This window comes from Penaeus japonicus, unplaced genomic scaffold (genome assembly GCF_977035675.1).
Source record: "Penaeus japonicus unplaced genomic scaffold, GWHDUDI00000001_assembly GWHDUDI00000042, whole genome shotgun sequence".
NCBI classification, from domain to species: domain Eukaryota; kingdom Metazoa; phylum Arthropoda; class Malacostraca; order Decapoda; family Penaeidae; genus Penaeus; species Penaeus japonicus.
In genome coordinates this window covers 14,307,659-14,325,158 of record NW_028234444.1, presented here as the reverse complement: position 1 = coordinate 14,325,158, position 17,500 = coordinate 14,307,659, and the positions used below count along the sequence as shown (strand labels likewise).

The window sequence follows — 17,500 nt, the reverse complement described above, 5'->3', positions numbered from 1 at the left end:
TACTTTTTTTTCTTTCTCTCTCTCTCTCTCTCTCTCTCTCTCTCTATCTATCTATCTTTCCACCTATCTCTCTCTTTTTTTTCTCTATCTCATTCTCTCCCTCCCTCCTTCCTGTACCTCCTTCACCCTTCCCTCCCTCTCCCTCCCACCTTCCTTCTCCCTCCCCCCTACACCCTCGCTCTCTCCCTCCCAACCTCCCTCTCTCTCTACTTCCCTAATCCCACCCTCCCTCTCTTTCTCCTTCCCTCTCCCTCCCACCCTCCCTCTCTCTCTCCTTTTCTCTCCCACCCTCCCTCTCCCATCCTCCCTCCCTCTCTCTCTTCTTCCCTCTCCCACCCTCCCTCTCTCTCTCCTCCTCTCTCCCACCCTCCCTCCCACCCTCTCTCTATCTCCCACAGTCTCTCTCCCTCCCACCCTCCCGTTCTCTCTACTTCCCTAATCCCACCCTCCCTCTCTTTCTCCTTCCCTCTCCCTCCCACCCTCCCTCTCTCTCTCCTTTTCTCTCCCACCCTCCCTCTCCCATCCTCCCTCCCTCTCTCTCTTCTTCCCTCTCCCACCCTCCCTCTCTCTCTCCTCCTCTCTCCCACCCTCCCTCCCACCCTCTCTCTATCTCCCACAGTCTCTCTCCCTCCCACCCTCCCGTTCTCTCCCACCCTCCCTCTATCTCCCACAGTCCCTCTCTCTCCTTCCCTCTCCCTCCCACCCTCTCTCCCTCTCTCCTTCCCTTTATCCCACCCTCCCTCCCACCCTCCCTTCCACTCTCCTTCTTCCTCCAACCCTCCCTCTCTCTCCCACAGTCCCTCTCACCCCCCCCTCTCCCTCCCACCCCCCTTCTCAAAACACTCCAAAATCTGGAGCTACAACCTCTCTTATCTCAATTCAGATAAACGTTATCATGTGGCCTTATCTATATACCTGTGTGTTACTAGACGACATTGTGGGAATTAACACCGCTGTTGAAAGTATTTAGCTAATAACAATAAGAAAAAAAGTTAATACCATAATGATAAAAATGCTATAGTGAAAGTACGGTCTGATGAATCGCCTATTTTTAATTTAATTGGAGCGAAAATGGAAATGGAAAATGGGTCGTGTAAAATAGGATAATGAGAATAATGATGAAAAGGATTAATTAATTGGTAGGGTTTCTTTGTGTATTATCATGTGTTCAATCTCTTCAATTTAAATACTACTCTCACCACTACCAAATTTCCCTTATCTCACGACCAACGTCCCCCTCCGCCTCCAGAACGCCGCCGCCGTCAGGTACCTTGGCTTCAAGGGCGAGGCGGCCGTCAACTCGTCCCTCTTCGGCTACGATGACTTCCAGGACGATGACCTCTACAGGCGCTTCCGGTTCCTGGCGAAGAAGGGCCCGGGCGCGCTCAGCCAGGAGGATCTGGAGGAGGTAGGAAGTGTGGCTGTGTGTGATTGCGTTAACATAATCACATAAATCTTATTTAAATATCTATAATCTATAAATATATATATATATATATATATATAATATATATATATACATATATATGTATATATACACACACACACACACACACACGCATACAACACACACACACACCACACACACACAACACACACACACACACACACACAAACATACACAACATTATATATATATATTATATATATTATATATATATTTCATATATTATTATTCATATATATATTAGATAGATAGGAGATATTTAAGAGATAGATAGAAAGAGAGAAAGAGAGAGGAGAGAGGAAGAGCAAGAGAAGAAAAGGAAGAGAGAGAAGGAAAAGGGACGAGGAAGAAGCAAGGGAAGGATAGGATAGAGAAAGAAAAAAAAAAAAAAAAAAAAGAAAAAAAAAAAAAAAAGAAGCAAAACAGACAGTAGAGCTAAAACCCAACACAGCTAAAACCCAACAAAACAACCCCCCCACAAAAAAAATCAAAAAAAAAAAAAAAAAAAAAAAAAAAAAACACAAAACACTACACAATCCACGTAACCCCCCCCCTTCCCCCCACCCCCCTTCCATCTCACCCTCCCCCTCCGCCTCCAGACGCCGCACCGTCAGGGCGAGGCGCTTCAAGGGCGAGGCGGCCGTCAACTCGTCCCTCTTCGGCTACGATGACTTCCAGGACGATGACCTCTACAGGCGCTTCCGGTTCCTGGCGAAGAAGGGCCCGGGCGCGCTCAGCCAGGAGGATCTGGAGGAGGTAGGAAGTGTGGCTGTGTGGCTGTGTGGTTGGGTGTGGTTGTGGTTGTTTTGGTTTTGTTGCGTGTGGATGTTGTGTGTGTGGATGTTGTGTGTGTGGTTGTGGTTGTGTGTGGTTGTGTGTGGTTGTGGTTGTTTTGGTTTGGTTTGTTGTGTGGATGTTTGGTCTGGTTGTGTGTGTTGGTTGTTTGTGGTTTGGTTGTTGTGTGTGTGGATGTTGTGTGTGTGGTTGTGATTGTTTAGGTCTGGTTGTGTGTGGTTGTGGTTGTGTGGATGTTGTGTGTGTGGTTCTGATTGTTTTGGTTTGGTTGTGTGTGGTTTGGTTGTATGTGGTTGTGATTGTTTAGGTCTGGTTGTGTGTGGTTGTGATTGTTTTGGTTTGGTTGTGTGTGGTTGTGATTGTTTAGGTCTGGTTGTGTGTGGATGTTGTGTGTGTGGTTGTGATTGTGTGGATGCATGTGTGGTTGTGATCGTAAAGGTGTGGTTGTATGGTCGTAAAATTGTGGTTGTGATTGTATAGGTGCGATTGTATGGATGTAGTTGTATGGTTGTAATTGTGTGTAGCTGTAGATGTGAGATTGTATGGCTGTGATTGTATGTGGTTGTAGAAGTTATTGTGTGATTGTTATGTGTGGTTCTGATTGTAGAGATGAGGTTGTATTGTCTTGATTGCGTGGATGTGGTTGTATGGCTGTGATTGTGTGTGATTGTGGAAGTCATTGTTGTCATGTGTGGTTGTAACTGTAAAGATGTGGTTGTGCGGTTCTGGAGGTTGTTGTATGATTGTGACTGTTTTGAGTGATTGTGATGGTGCGGGTGTGGATGTGTGGTTGTGTGTGTGTGTGTGTATACATACATATATATATATGTGTGTGTGTATATAATATATATATACATACATATATATGTGTGTATATATATATAATATATATATACATACATATACATGTATATATATATATATATATATATATATATATATATATATATATATATATATATATATATATATATATATATGTATGTATGTATGTATATATACTACATATGTGTAAATATGTGTACGAGGATTTGCTTACATTTGTGCACATGTGTACGATGATTTGTATACGTTCATGTAAAAGAAAATATTGATAATAATTATAATAAAATAACGACAAACAAACAAAATAGAATATAATCAAAAGAAAGAAAATAAATAAATAGATAGAAACAGGAAATAAAACATTAAAATCAAACCTAACAACAAAAACAAATATAAACAAACATTCACTATACAAACAAACAAAAAAAGAAACAAAACAAACCTACCCTCCCCCCCAAAAAAAAACACCCTAACCAAACAAACAAAAAACAAACAAAAAACACAACTCAAACCTCAAAAAACAAACAAAAAAGAAAAGAATAATAAAACCTAAAAAAAAAACATTCTTAAAAAACAAATGGAACCTCAAAAAAAAAAAAAAATAATAATAAAATAAAATAAATAAACTCCCCCCTCCCCCCCACCCCCCGCAGTACAAGCTCCTCCAGGCTGGCATGGAGACAATCTACAGCACAGCGACAATATGTGATTTCCACGACGACACCCAGTGTGACCTGACCCTCGAGCCCGGTAAGGTCATAGGGAGAAGGAGAGTGTTGAGTGAGTGAGTGAGTCAGTGAGTCACGGATGAAGTTTATCCTGTGTGAGTTGTTGAGTCATTGGTAGAGTTAAAGGTAACTTAGTGAGTTATTGGCAAGGTTCAAGGTAACTTTGTGGGTCATTGGTGAGGTTCAAGGTAACTTAGTGGGTCATTGGTGAGGTTCAAGGTAACTTTGTGGGTCACTGGTGAGGTTCAAGGTAACTTACTGGGTCATTGGCGAGGTTCAAGGTTACTTAGTGAGTTATTGGTAAGGTTCAAGGTAACTTACTGGGTCATTGATAGAGTTCAAGGTAACTTAGTGAGTCATTGGCGAGGTTCAAGCTAACAAAGTTCAAAGTAACTAAATGGAGTTATTGGAAAAGTTCAAGGTAATTTAGAGGGTCACTGACAATCTAAGTCAATGACAAAGTTTAATCTAACTCAAGGTAACTTTATCAGTGAGTCATTAATAATATCTAAGGTAACGAAGACCATTGAGTCATTAATAACTCTTATTGTTTGAGTCAATGAATTAATAGATGTGTAATTGATAAAGTATATCGTTTGAGATCATGAATCAAAGATAGGCCATTGATAAAGTTTGATCTTGAGAGAATTATTGATAAACAAGGTAAGGTTAACCATACGAGTCTGTGATAAACAGTTTGTTGTGTGATAAGTAAGGTCCCTGAAAAGAAAAGAAAAAATAAATGCTTTGTAATCAAGTTGATGAATCAATAGATACTTAATAATGCCGATGTTTTGATACGTTGGAGAAAAAAATATATATATACATTTACATAAATTTTCTCCTTTCCCTCTCAGGATCTCAACGAACTACCATTTCAAATACTTTCAATTTCAATACTACCATTTTCAATACATTCAATTTCAATACTACCATTTTCAATACATTCAATTTCAATACTACTCCTTTCAATACTTTCAATTTCAATACTACCATTTTCAATACATTCAATTTCAATACTACTCCTTTCAATACTTTCAATTTCAATACTACCATTTCCAATAATTCATCATCCTTATTCTCATCACAAATCCCTCCTCAGACATCGAAATGGTCCTCGCCACGTCCGTAGACTGGGAAGAGCTGCGACATGCGTGGGTGGAATGGCGGGAAAACACTGGAAAATTAATGCGAGAAGATTTCATTCGTTTTGTCGAACTGTCGAACAAGGCGGCGACTTTGGACGGTGAGAATAACTTTGTGGTTTTTGTTTTTTGTTTTTTATCATCGATGTTGTTATTTTTTTATCATTTCTGTTATTCATCATTTATTCACCTTCCGATAGATTAGATCCCGAAATAAAGTACGTTACTTTATTGGATATGTAGATAACTAAACACATGAATAAATACGGCAGTATAGAGTAAGTGACTATACATTTAAATGACAACTCTCCTAACCATTATCAATATTAATCTTAACTTACAATTGCTAAATATCCACAGGGACTATTTTTCGGTTATCCCGAAAAAATCCCTAATTTTTTGGCCCTATATCATTCTCAGCTAATGAGGAATATTTTCATTACTCGAAAAATGTTTGAGTGGTGCTCCGTTAATTTATTTTTTCTTTCTATCGATTTTTGTTATGTATCTATTCTTGCCCGAAAGGTAAGTAGATATAGGTATATATTTCCCCTCCTGAAGGGCAGTCTCATTTCTGGCATACCTTTATTTTCATTAATTTAATATCAATATTACTTCAATTATTAAAATCACCATTTCATCATCATATCACTACAATCACCACCGTCATTACAATCACCATCATTAACATCCTCCAACCTGATTTTCTTCGCCACGAACAGGTTTCGACAACACGGGCTCCTATTGGCTGAACGGCTACACGGTCACCCAACGAGAGGCCGACAAATACACAGGCGGCCAGTCATTGGACCAGCAGCAGTTCAGGGCGATGGCCGAGGAGGCGTGGCAGAAGGTAGGGGGGTGTTGACGTTGTTGCCTATGAAAGGGCGTGGGTTTTGATGGTCGGTGAATGGGGCGTGGGTTTTGATGGTCGATGAAAGGGGCGTGGGTTTTGATAGTCGGTGAAAGGGGCGTGGGAAAGGGCGTGGTTTTGATGTCGTGAAAGGGCGTGGTTTTGATGGTCGTGAAAGGGTTTTGATGGTCGGTGAAAGGGGCGTGGGTTTTGATGGTCGGTGAAAGGGGCGTGGGTTTTGATGGTCGGTGAAAGGGGCGTGGGTTTTGATGGTCGGTGAAAGGGGCGTGGGTTTTGATGGTCGGTGAAAGGGGCGTGGGTTTTGATGGTCGGTGAAAGGGGCGTGGGTTTTGATGGTCGGTGAATGGGGCGTGGGTTTTGATGGTCGGTGAAAGGGGCGTGGGTTTTGATGGTCGGTGAAAGGGGCGTGGGTTTTGATGGTCGGTGAAAGGGGCGTGGGTTTTGATGGTCGGTGAAAGGGGCGTGGGTTTTGATGGTCGGTGAAAGGGGCGTGGGTTTTGATGGTCGGTGAAAGGGGCGTGGGTTTTGATGGTCGGTGAAAGGGGCGTGGGTTTTGATGGTCGGTGAAAGGGGCGTGGGTTTTGATGGTCGGTGAAAGGGGCGTGGGTTTTGATGGTCGGTGAAAGGGGCGTGGGTTTTGATGGTCGGTGAAAGGGGCGTGGGTTTAGATGGTCGGTGAAAGGGGCATGGATTTTAATGGTCGGTGAAAGGGGCGTGGGTTTAGATGGTCGGTGAAAGGGGCATGTTTTTTAATAGTCGGTGAAAGGGGCGTGGTTTTTTGATAGTCGGTGAAAGGGGCGTGTGTTTGAGTAGTCATTGGAGGGGAGTGGTTTTTGATGGTCGGTGAAAGGGGCGTGGTTAATGATGGTTGGTGAAAGGGGCGTGGTTGTAGGTGAGGTTGAGGAGACTTAAGTCCAGTGGGCGTTAAGAAAGCGTGGTCTAACAAGTGTTGAAAGTATTGAACAGGTCCCTTGGATCATTGGTGTCATTAGATCGTATTAATGATCAGTATTTGTAAGAAAGTGTTAGTATGAGGATGCCTTAGACTGTGTTATTAGAAGCGAACGTTTTCTCTGGCTATAAGTACTTGACTTCGTTATTGGAAATGAATAATAATTTGGTATTTACGAGTGATATTTTCCTAGTAATAGGAAGTGACTCGGTGGTTTCCTAAATTTTAGATATGAATAAGCGATATATGAAGAGAGCTAGTTAGCTATGTTGTTATGAGTAAGTGACAGTGGAACCAGACAGCTTAAGTGCCGATACTTAGAGAGATACTTAGCTATGTTGTCATGAGTAAGTGACAGTGGAACCAGACAGCTTAAGTGCCGGTCCCAAGCCTGGTTAAATGGGGAGGGAGGGTTGGTGGTAGGAAGGGCATCCGGCTGACCAAGACAAATCATGCTATGGATCAGATATACCAAAAATAGAAGACAGTGGAGTAGCAAGAAATAAGAAAAGAAGAGGAAGAAGAGTCGGTTGAGACTCTGACTTTATTGTGTTGCAAAGGGTGACTTGAATGAGGGTTTTGTTGCATAGGTGGAAAAGATTTGGACGTTTGTTATGATGAGTATGATTCTGTGACTGTTTCATGTTGTGTCAGTGAAGGAAAATACGAATTTAAACATAGATATATAGTTTCATTTTATCTCTTCCCATCTCTCTCTCTCTCTCTATCTCTCCAATTTATATCTATCTCCCTCCCTTCCATTGTGTATATTTGTCTTTCGTTTAATCTTTACCTTCCTGTTTTTATCTTCTTTTCTTTCTTTTATTTTTCTACTTCTCTCCTCCTCCTCTACCTCTTCCTCTCTTTCCCCCCTCCTCTCTTCTCTTTCCCTCTCCCCTCTGCTCATCTCTCCCCTTCCTCCTTCACCTTCCCCACCTTTTTTACTCCCCCCCACCCCTCTCCTCTTCCCATCTGTCATCATATGCCCCATTCCTTCCCTTCTTCCCTCCCCCTCCCCCCTCTCTTATACCTTCTCTACCTCTTCTCCCTCCCCTTTTCTTCTCCTCCTCCTCCTCTTTCCCCCACCTCTTTTACCACCCCTTCCCCCTCCACCCCCTCCCCCACCTCTTTTACCACCCCTGCCCCTCCGCTGCCCCCCGCCCGCCACCCGCCCTCGTCCCTCATCCCATCTCTCACCCCCTCCTTCCCTCCCTCCCCCCAGGTATCCGAAGGCCTATACAAGAAACTTCACGCCTACGTCAGGATGCGGCTCTCTGAAGTCTACCCTGGAAAGATAGATCCCACAGGGCCCATTCCAGCTCACATTCTCGGTATGGTGTTGTGTGTTGCGTCCTGCTGGTGTTGTAGATGTTTGTCTTAGTTTGTGTTGTTGGTATGGTGTCGTTGGTGTTGTTGTAGATGTTTGTCTTAGTTTGTGTTGTTGGTATGGTGTCGGTGGTGGTGTTGTAGATGTTTGTCTTAGTTTGTGTTGTTGGTATGGTGTCGGTGGTGGTGTTGTAGATGTTTGTCTTAGTTTGTGTTGTTGGTATGGTGTCGGTGGTGGTGTTGTAGATGTTTGTCTTCGTCTGTGTTGTTGGTATGGTGTCGGTGGTGGTGTAGATGTCTGTCTTCGTCTGTGTTGTTGGTATGGTGTCGGTGGTGGTGTAGATGTCTGTCTCCGTCTGTGTTGTTGGTATGGTGTTGATGGTGGTGTTGCAGATGTGTTGTCCGACTTATGTCTTTGGTATAGTGTTAGTGGTGGTGTTGCAGATGTCTATTCTCGTCCGTGTCTTAGGTATGGTGTTGTAAATGAGTATCACAACAAATATCGTCCGTCTTGTGTTGATGGTGTTGTTTGTGTATTGGTGATAGCTATATATTCCGTCCCATAACCTCGGTATAGTGTCGTGGATGGTGGTGGTGTTGTGTTGATGGTATTCTGGTATTTGTGTTGTTGATATTGTTTTTGTTGGTTGTGTTACTGTCGGCGATGTTGTTATTATTATTGCTTTTGTCTGTGTTATATGTTATTTGTCTTTGTTGTTATTGTTTTCGTCTTTATTTAATGTTATTTGTCCTTATTATTGTTTTCGTCTTTATTTGATGTCATTTGTCTTTGTTGTTATTGTTTTCGTCTTTATTTAATGTTATTTGTCTTTGGTGTTTTTGTTTTTGTTCCGTTTTTGCTGCCCAATCCCCGCCTCTATCCACGGTATGTTGTCCATGTCGTGTTTTTGTTGCATATGCACATGCAAGATTATATGCTTAGAGTCACTGGTGTATTGTCCTTGTTGCTGCGAGTGTATTTGTTGATCAAGTTGTTTTCGTTGTTGGAAACGTTTTTGTTATTGTTATCAATGTTGTTGTTTCCGCAGCTGATTTCTTAATTTCCAATTGCTACCAGTGCCATCAACATCACTGTTATTGCTATAGTTGATATTGCAACATCACTTTTATATATACATTTTTTGTTATTTCGCCTGAGTTAAATGCAATGTTGTTCCTTTTTCTTATAATAACCATCACTGTTATAATTTTCTTCTTGTTAATACCATGTTAATTTTGGTGTCACTGCTGCTGTACTTACATGTATTTAAACTACTATAATGATTTATAAGTGTTTTGATTATCATGAATATCATTGATATCTGTTTTATTGTTGATTTTTTTCTGATTGCTGTTATAATTTATTTTTTATTTTTTTCATATTTCCTTCTCGGATTTAAATTCTTCTTTTTCTTATTCTCTTTCTTCTTGTTATGTTTATCCTCCTTCTTTTTCTTTTTCTTTTTTTATTCTCTTTCTTCTTTTTTTCCCTCCTCCTCTTATTTCCGTTTCCTCCTCCTTCTTCTTCTTCTTCCTTCTCCTCCTCCTGCTCCTCGTCCCACTCTCTTCCTCTTTCTTCTTATTCCTCCTCCTCCTCATTCCTCTTCTTATTCTTCCCCTTCCTGTTCCTTATCCCTTTCTCATCTTCCTCCCCTCTTCCCTACTTCCTTCACCAATCTCACTCCATCCCTCACCTCCTCCACTATCTTCTTAAACTCCCTTGAACCCGCATGACCTCCCTTGACTTCGCATGACCTCTGACCTCCCTTGGCACGACAGGTAACATGTGGGCGCAGGACTGGTCAAACATCGCCCGTCACGTCATGCCCTTCCCAGAGATGCCAAGTTTCGACGTCACTGAGAGTATGGTTGCCAATGTAAGTTTTTTTTTTTTCTTTCTTTTCTTTTTTTTTTTTTTTTTTTTTTTAGGTGTTTCTTCTTATGTTGATTAAATATTCTTATTGTGCTTAGTTGGTTGATGTGAGATTTTTTTCTTTCTTTTTTAGGTTGATGAAGCATTTTGTAATAATTCTAAAATTTTAGTGTTATTTAGTAGTAGTATGATTTGTAGTAGTAATAATTAAAAAAATAAATAATTTAGTTAATATAACATTTTTGTGTTTTTCTTGGCTGATAAAGTATTTTTTTTGTTGTTGTTGTTGATAGAATATATTTGCTTTTTGGTTGATAGAGCATTTTCATTTTAATTGATTTATCAATCATTTGGTTTATAGATATCTCTTTTTTGGTTGATAAAGGATTTTGAAATTTATATTGGGTTGAAGGTTCATTTTTAAATTTCATTTTTGGTTAATAGTACAATTTTGAATTTTATTTTGATAGGTTGATATTCTTTCTTAATTCAGTTAGGAATGTAAGTTAGTTGTCCATTATATATTAATCAGTTTTAACATTATTTTTTGGTTGATAATGTAAGATGGTTGTCTGTCTAATTTCTATTTTCATTAGGCATTTATTCTTCTCTTCTGACTTCTCTTTGATTATCATGTTTATTGTTATTTTTCATCTTTTTTTAGTGGATTGATAACTTCATCTGGTTTACAATTATGTAAATTCTAGTTTTTCTTTCTTTTAAATTTCGTTTTAAAATTTGTATATAAATTTGGTCTTTCCTTCAAGTTCCTTTTTCCCTTTGTTAAGTGAGGAGTATCTTTTTTTTCAAATACTTATTTAGTTAATGATTTCTTGATGTTTATTTACTCTTTTTTTGGTCCACATCTTTTTTCGTTAATGGTCTGTGTTCATTTATCTTAATTTCAATATTCATTTTTGTGTCATTCACTTATCTCTTTTGGTGCTTTAAGTTTAATTTCTAGTGAGCTAGTTAGTTTTTTTTCTTGGATGATATATATATATATATATATATATATATATATATATATATACATACATACATATATATATATATATATATATATATATATATTTTTTTTTTTTTTTTTTTTTTTTTTTTTTTTTTTTTTTTTATATGTATATACATTTATATGTTTATATTATATATATATATTCTTATTAATATTATATATATATTGCAACGTTTATGCGGCTAATTATATATACATATATATATGTGTATATACATATAATATAATACATACATATAATATATATATATATATATATAGATATACATATATCTATACTTATATATACATATATATATAGTATTCTTAGTATTCGTATTCCTGTTACAACCTGAATATTTTTTCTTTTAATTCACCCATCTCTCCTCTCCCCAGGGTTGGGACATCCAGCGCATGTTCGATTCCGCCGAGGATTTCTTCCGCAGTGTCGGCCTTTTCGCCATGACGCCCACCTTTTGGGACAAGAGCGTGCTAAACCAGACCGCGTGGGGCCGGACCATCGTCTGCCACGCGTCGGCAGAGGACTTCTGCCTCGGATCCGAAGGAGAGGATTATAGGTGAGTTGGGGGAGGGGGATGGGGAGTGAGTGGAGGGGAGGGGGAGGGATGAAAGCGGGTGTAGGTGGGGGTGGGGGGAGTGGGAGGTGTAGGATGGGGGGGGGAGGGAATTCTGTCTCGGATCTGCACGCTTTAGTGCTTGCTTACACAGTCGCTTTGCTCTGTCCCACATTAGCGACATTTAAAGACCTTTGAATCCTACTTATCTTCTTTCCCTCTCCTTCTCTCCCCCCTCTTCCTCCACTTCCTCTTCCTCACCCCCCCCCCCTCTCTGCTCACCCCCTAACTTCTCCTTTCAGTGTCAAGATCTGCTCCTCCTCCTCCTCCTTCTCCTCCCCTTCTTCGTCCTCCCCTACTCACTCCCTAACCTCCGGCTCCCTTTCAGAAACAAGATGTCCTACTCTTGCTCCCCATTCCCATCCCCCTCTCACTCCTTCTCGCCATGGCCCTCTTCTTCCTCCTCCCTCTCATCCTTCTCTTTCCCTTCCTCTTCCCCCTCCTTCCCCTCTTCCTCCTCCCCATCCCCTTCTTCCTCTTCCCTCTCCTTTTCCTCCTCCTCCTCCTCCTCCTTCCCCCCATCCCCCTTCTCCTTTTCCTCCCCCCCCCCTCCTCCTCCTCCTCCTACTCACCCCGTAACTCTCTTTCAGAATCAAGATGTGCACTGAAGTGAACATGGTCGACCTCGTGACGGTGCATCACGAGATGGGACACATCGAGTACTTCATGGCTTACAAGAACCAGCCTCATGTCTTCCGGGATTCGGCCAATCCAGGTAGGTCTGTGGGTCTCTCTCTCTCTCTCTCTCTCTCTCTCTCTCTCTCTCTCTCTCTCTCTCTCTCTCTCTCTCTCTCTCTCTCTCTCTCTCTCTCTCTCTCTCTCTCTCTCTGTGTGTGTCTTTTTACTCTCTTTCCTAGTTTTCTATATATATATATATATATATATATATATATATATATATATATATATATATAATATATATATATATATATATATATATATATATATATATATATATATATATAAATGTAATATGTAGTTTTTGTAGTATCCCTCTACCATATCTCCACCCCCGTCCACATGATACCCAATTCCTTTCCCACCGCCCTCCATCACCCCCCCTCCTCCTTTACTTCTCCCTCCTCCTATCCATCTTACCCTCCCTCCTCCTTTCCCCCCTTTCTCCCTTCCTATTTAAACGTCCCTTCCACACCAACCCATCTCACTCATCCTTCCTCTCTCCCTCCCTCACCCCCATCTATCACCATCTATCATCTATCATCCCCATCTATCTCGCTCCCTCCCTCACCCCCATCTATCTCACTTACCCACCCATCCACCCTCCCTCCCTCCCCCCCCTACCCATCTCACCCCTCCTCCCTCCCTCTCCCCCCACCAGGCTTCCACGAGGCGATCGGCGACCTCATCGCGCTCTCCGTGTCGACACCCAAGCATCTGGAGGACGTCCTCGGACTCACGCCCACGAAGAAACGCCTGCAGCACGACTCCTCCTCCTCTTCCGAGAAGGAAGTCAGCGACGAGGAGAAGAGGGACCTCAATTTCCTCATGAAGATGGCGCTGGAGAAGGTAGGAAGGGGGGGAGGGGAGGGGAGGGGAAGAGAGAGGAGGGGGAGGGGGAGGTAGGGTGGATAGGAACGGAGAGGTATGATAGGGGTGATGGTATGGTGGAGGGGGAAGGGGCGATGGTATGGGGAGGAGGGGAAGGTAGGATGGAAGGAAGAGGGGGCAATGGAGGGGGAGAGGTAACGAAGAGAGGGGAAGGCACGGGGGGGGGGGGTGAAGACGAAACAAACTAGGGAAGAGGGAGTGGGAAGGAGGGGAGGGGCATAAGGGCAGAGAGGATGGGGTAAAGAAACAGAAGAAGTGAAAGAGGAAAGAGAAGAGAGGGAGACAAAAAGGAGAAAGTAAGAAAGACGGGAGGATGGGGAGGGAGAGCAAGGAAGAAGGAACAGGGGAAGAGAGAAGAAGAAGAGAGGGGAGGGTGGAGGGACAGAGGGAAGGCGCCGGGGAAGGGGGGCATCAATATCCTCATAGATAAGTGAACTAACAAATAAACAAGTAAACAACAATCTGGTAAGAAAACAAGCAACAAAAGCTCACGACCCCCCTTGCCCTCCCCTCAAAAAAAAAAAGAAAAAAAAAATGCATACAATATAACCTCCCCTCCCAGCCAACATCCGGGTAGACAAACCAACCAACAAGCAAACGAACATCTGAATAATAAACACATCCCTCTTCCCCCCCCCCTCCGAAAAAAATAAACCAAAATGATATAGTAATGTCTGTATCCCAACGCTGCCACCAGATCGCTTTCCTACCATTCGGATACCTGATTGACAAGTACCGCTGGGGAGTGTTTGACGGTTCCATCACCTCTGACAACCTGAACGACGCTTGGTGGCAGCTGAGAGAAGGCCTGCAGGGAGTGGCACCCCCAGATGGTGCCAGGGGGGAGGAATTCTTCGACCCCGGTGCCAAGTATCATGTGCCTGCAAATGTGCCGTATATTAGGTGAGTTTGTGTTTGCATTTGTGTTACTGTTTTGTTTTTGTTATTTTGTTATTACTGTTATTTCTGTTATTGTTATCAATATTGTTATCAATATCATCCTTTTGTATTATTGTAGTGATTATTGTTATTGTTGCACTCATTTTTATCCTTTTTAGTTACTTTTCTTTTTTTTTCCTTTTTTTTCATCTCCATTTATTTGCTTATCTGTCTCATTTTATTTTTATTTTTATTCATTTCCTCTCATTTTCTTTTTCTTTTTTATCTTCACATCATTTCCTTCACTCTAATTTTCTTACTTATGTTTATTATTTTCTTTCTCATTTTATTTCTTCTCTTTCTCTCTTTTTTTTCATTTTGTACCTCATCTTCATTTATTTCTTTCGTTTTCTTATTGATTAACTTCTCTCATTTTTCATTCTCTCTTCTCTTTATTTTCTTCATTCTCCTCTTTCTCATTTTCCTTTTTTCATCATCTTTCTCTCATTCTTTTCCATTGTCCTACTCATCTTCATTTCTCTTTTTCTTTCTTTTCCATTATCCTTCTCATCTTTATTTTTATCATTATTTTTTTTCCTTTCCTTAATCACCACCATCTCTCCTCTTTCTCTCTCAGATACTTTGTCAGTTTCATCGTGCAGTTCCAATTCCACCAGCGACTGTGCCAAGCAGCTGGACATACGGGACCTCTGCACACCTGCGACATCTACAGTAACCTCGAAGCTGGAAACATTCTGAGGTGAGAGGGAGATGGGGAAGGAAAGGGAGAGGGAGAGGGAAAGGGGGGAAGGGGAAAAGGGAGAGGAAAGGGAGGATAGTGAGAGGGAAAGGGAGGATGGGGAGAGGGATAGGGAAAGGGAGAGGGAAAGGGGGGAAAGGGAAAGGGAGAGGGAAAGGAGGGGGCTGGGATAAGGGGAAAATGAAGAGGGAAATGGGGGAAGAAGGGGGTGGGAGTGGGAGAGGGACGGAGTGGAAGAGAGAGAGAGAGAAGGAAGGAGGGGGTGGGAGAGGAAGAGGGAGAAGGGGAAAGAGGGAAGTGGGAGAGGGAAAAGAGGGAATGGGGGGGGGGAGTGGAGAGGGAGAGAAAAGAGGGAGGGTGGGAGAGGGAGAGGGAATAGAGAAAGGGAGAGGGAGGGGAAAGAGAGATGGAAGGAGAAAAGGGGAGAGGAAGAGGGAGACAAAGATTAAAGTTGAGGAATAATAGATTAAGGGAGAGAGGGACAAAGTAGACAGAGAGAGGGAAAGAGAAAGGCATGAAGTAAGCATAGATACAGACAAACAGACAAAAGGAAAGAAAAAATAGTAAGAAACGAAAAAGAAAACAAAGCAAAAAAAAAAAAAAAAAAAAAACAACAACGAGAGAGAACAAAGAAAAAAAAATCAGAAAACCTAAATAAAGCAAAGATATCCTCCTCAGAGCTGCCTTAGAGCGTGGGTTCTCAGAGCCATGGCCAGCTGTTCTTCAAGAGCTGGGCGGGTCTTCGGAAATGGACCCTCAGGCTATCATCGCTTACTTCGACCCCCTGATTCAGTTCCTCGACCAAGAACTCGCCAACGCTGGGCAGTGCGTGGGCTGGGGAGGTACGTAGGGTTGTTGGGTTATGGTACTTTTGGGTTGTTATGAAGAGAAGATCAACTGTTGTGGTTGTTTGGTGGCGGTACTTTGGTTATTTTAAGAGAAGACCAGCTATAGTTACTACTAATATTAATATTAATGTTATTACTAGTATTTTTTTTAACAATTGCTGTTATTGATAATATTAGTAGAAATAATTATGTCCCTGCCACTATGCTACTTCCTTCTACTCTTACTCCATCTCACTCTCTTTATCTGGTAGTGTCTTTCACTCTCTTTTTCTCACATCTCTCACTCTCTCTTTCTCTCCCAGTATCTTTCTCTCTCCCACTTTCTCCTCCACTGTCTTTTTCTCCCAGCATCTCTTTCTCTCACTTCCTTCTTCACTTAATATCTTCATGTCCTTTTTTCACTGGGTTTTTCCTCTGATTGTACCTTAGGTGATTGTGGCGTCCGAGAAGACGCTGATACCACTACCTCTGAACCACCACCACCAGAGACCACCTCTTCCACCGTCGCTCCACCACCAGAGACTACCTCTTCCACCGACGCTCCGCCACCAGAGACTACCTCTTCCACCGACGCTCCACCACCAGAGACTACCTCTTCCACCGACGCTCCGCCACCAGAGACTACCTCTTCCACCGACGCTCCACCACCAGAGACTACCTCTTCCACCGACGCTCCGCCACCAGAGACTACCTCTTCCACCGACGCTCCACCACCACCAGAGACCACCTCTTCTTCTCCTTCCTCCTCCTCCATCTCCACCCAGTCTCCTGTCTCCTCCACGGACGGCTCCACCAGCACCGCCGAAGCCGCAACCACTGTGGATCCGAACGACGAGGAGAGCGCTCGACTCGCCTTACAAATGATGAATGACGAGATGATTGAACTCGTCCGAAACGCTACGTTCATCGACTGGGAATATTACACCGACGTTACCGACGAAAACGAGGCAGCATCGGTGAGAAATTGAACTTTATGGAGACTGAGAGATAGAAAGTTGATTTAGAAATTGATTTAGGAATTCGATATCACTTGAGAGATGGAGAGTTGATTTAGAAATTGATTTAGGAATTCGATATCAATTGAGAGATAGAGAGTTGATTTAGAAATTGATTTAGGAATTCGATATCAATTGAGAGATAGAGAGTTGATTTAGAAATTGATTTAGGAATTCGATATCACTTGAGAGATGGAGAGTTGATTTAGAAATTGATTTAGGAATTCGATATCATTTAGAAATTGATTTAGGAATTCGATATCAATTGAGAAATGGAGAGTTGATTTAGAAATTGATTTAGGAATTCGATATCAATTGAGAGATGGAGAGTTGATTTAGAAATTGATTTAGGAATTCGATATCACTTGAGAGATGGAGAGTTGATTTAGAAATTGATTTAGGAATTCGATATCAATTGAGAAATGGAGAGTTGATTTAGAAATTGATTTAGGAATTCGATATCAATTGAGAAATGGAGAGTTGATTTAGAAATTGATTTAGGAATTCGATATCAATTGAGAAATGGAGAGTTGATTTAGAAATTGATTTAGGAATTCGATATCACTTGAGAGATAGAGAGTTGATTTAGAAATTGATTTAGGAATTCGATATCACTTGAGAGATGGAGAGTTGATTTAGAAATTGATTTAGGAATTCGATATCACTTGAGAGATGGAGAGTTGATTTAGAAATTGATTTAGGAATTCGATATCAATTGAGAGATAGAAAGTTGATTTAGAAATTGATTTAGGAATTCGATATCAATTGAGAGATAGAAAGTTGATTTAGAAATTGATTTAGGAATTCGATATCAATTGAGAAATGGACAGTTAATTTAGAAAGTTGGAGAGTTGATTT

At 41.6% G+C, this 17,500-nt stretch overlaps 1 protein-coding gene across 3 annotated transcripts in view; it reads left to right on the top strand.

Annotated features, from left to right (window-relative positions):
* LOC122264891 (angiotensin-converting enzyme) overlaps positions 1 to 17,500 on the top strand; it is a 38,232-nt gene that overhangs the window by 5,774 nt on the left and 14,958 nt on the right. For 2 of the 3 annotated variants that reach the window (XM_086534941.1, XM_043033971.2), the window contains exons 1-13: positions 2,053 to 2,203; positions 3,721 to 3,817; positions 4,898 to 5,041; positions 5,663 to 5,793; positions 7,989 to 8,097; positions 9,872 to 9,969; positions 11,353 to 11,534; positions 12,182 to 12,306; positions 12,931 to 13,118; positions 13,858 to 14,063; positions 14,677 to 14,799; positions 15,478 to 15,641; positions 16,077 to 16,603. In XM_086534941.1, the coding sequence (XP_086391067.1) occupies positions 3,742 to 3,817; positions 4,898 to 5,041; positions 5,663 to 5,793; positions 7,989 to 8,097; positions 9,872 to 9,969; positions 11,353 to 11,534; positions 12,182 to 12,306; positions 12,931 to 13,118; positions 13,858 to 14,063; positions 14,677 to 14,799; positions 15,478 to 15,641; positions 16,077 to 16,603 (2,073 nt within the window). In that variant the 5' untranslated portion in view covers positions 2,053 to 2,203; positions 3,721 to 3,741. Of the gene's footprint in view, positions 1 to 1,249; positions 1,409 to 2,052; positions 2,204 to 3,720; positions 3,818 to 4,897; positions 5,042 to 5,662; positions 5,794 to 7,988; positions 8,098 to 9,871; positions 9,970 to 11,352; positions 11,535 to 12,181; positions 12,307 to 12,930; positions 13,119 to 13,857; positions 14,064 to 14,676; positions 14,800 to 15,477; positions 15,642 to 16,076; positions 16,604 to 17,500 lie in introns of those variants that run through there. The other variant, XM_086534942.1, reaches the window with a different exon arrangement.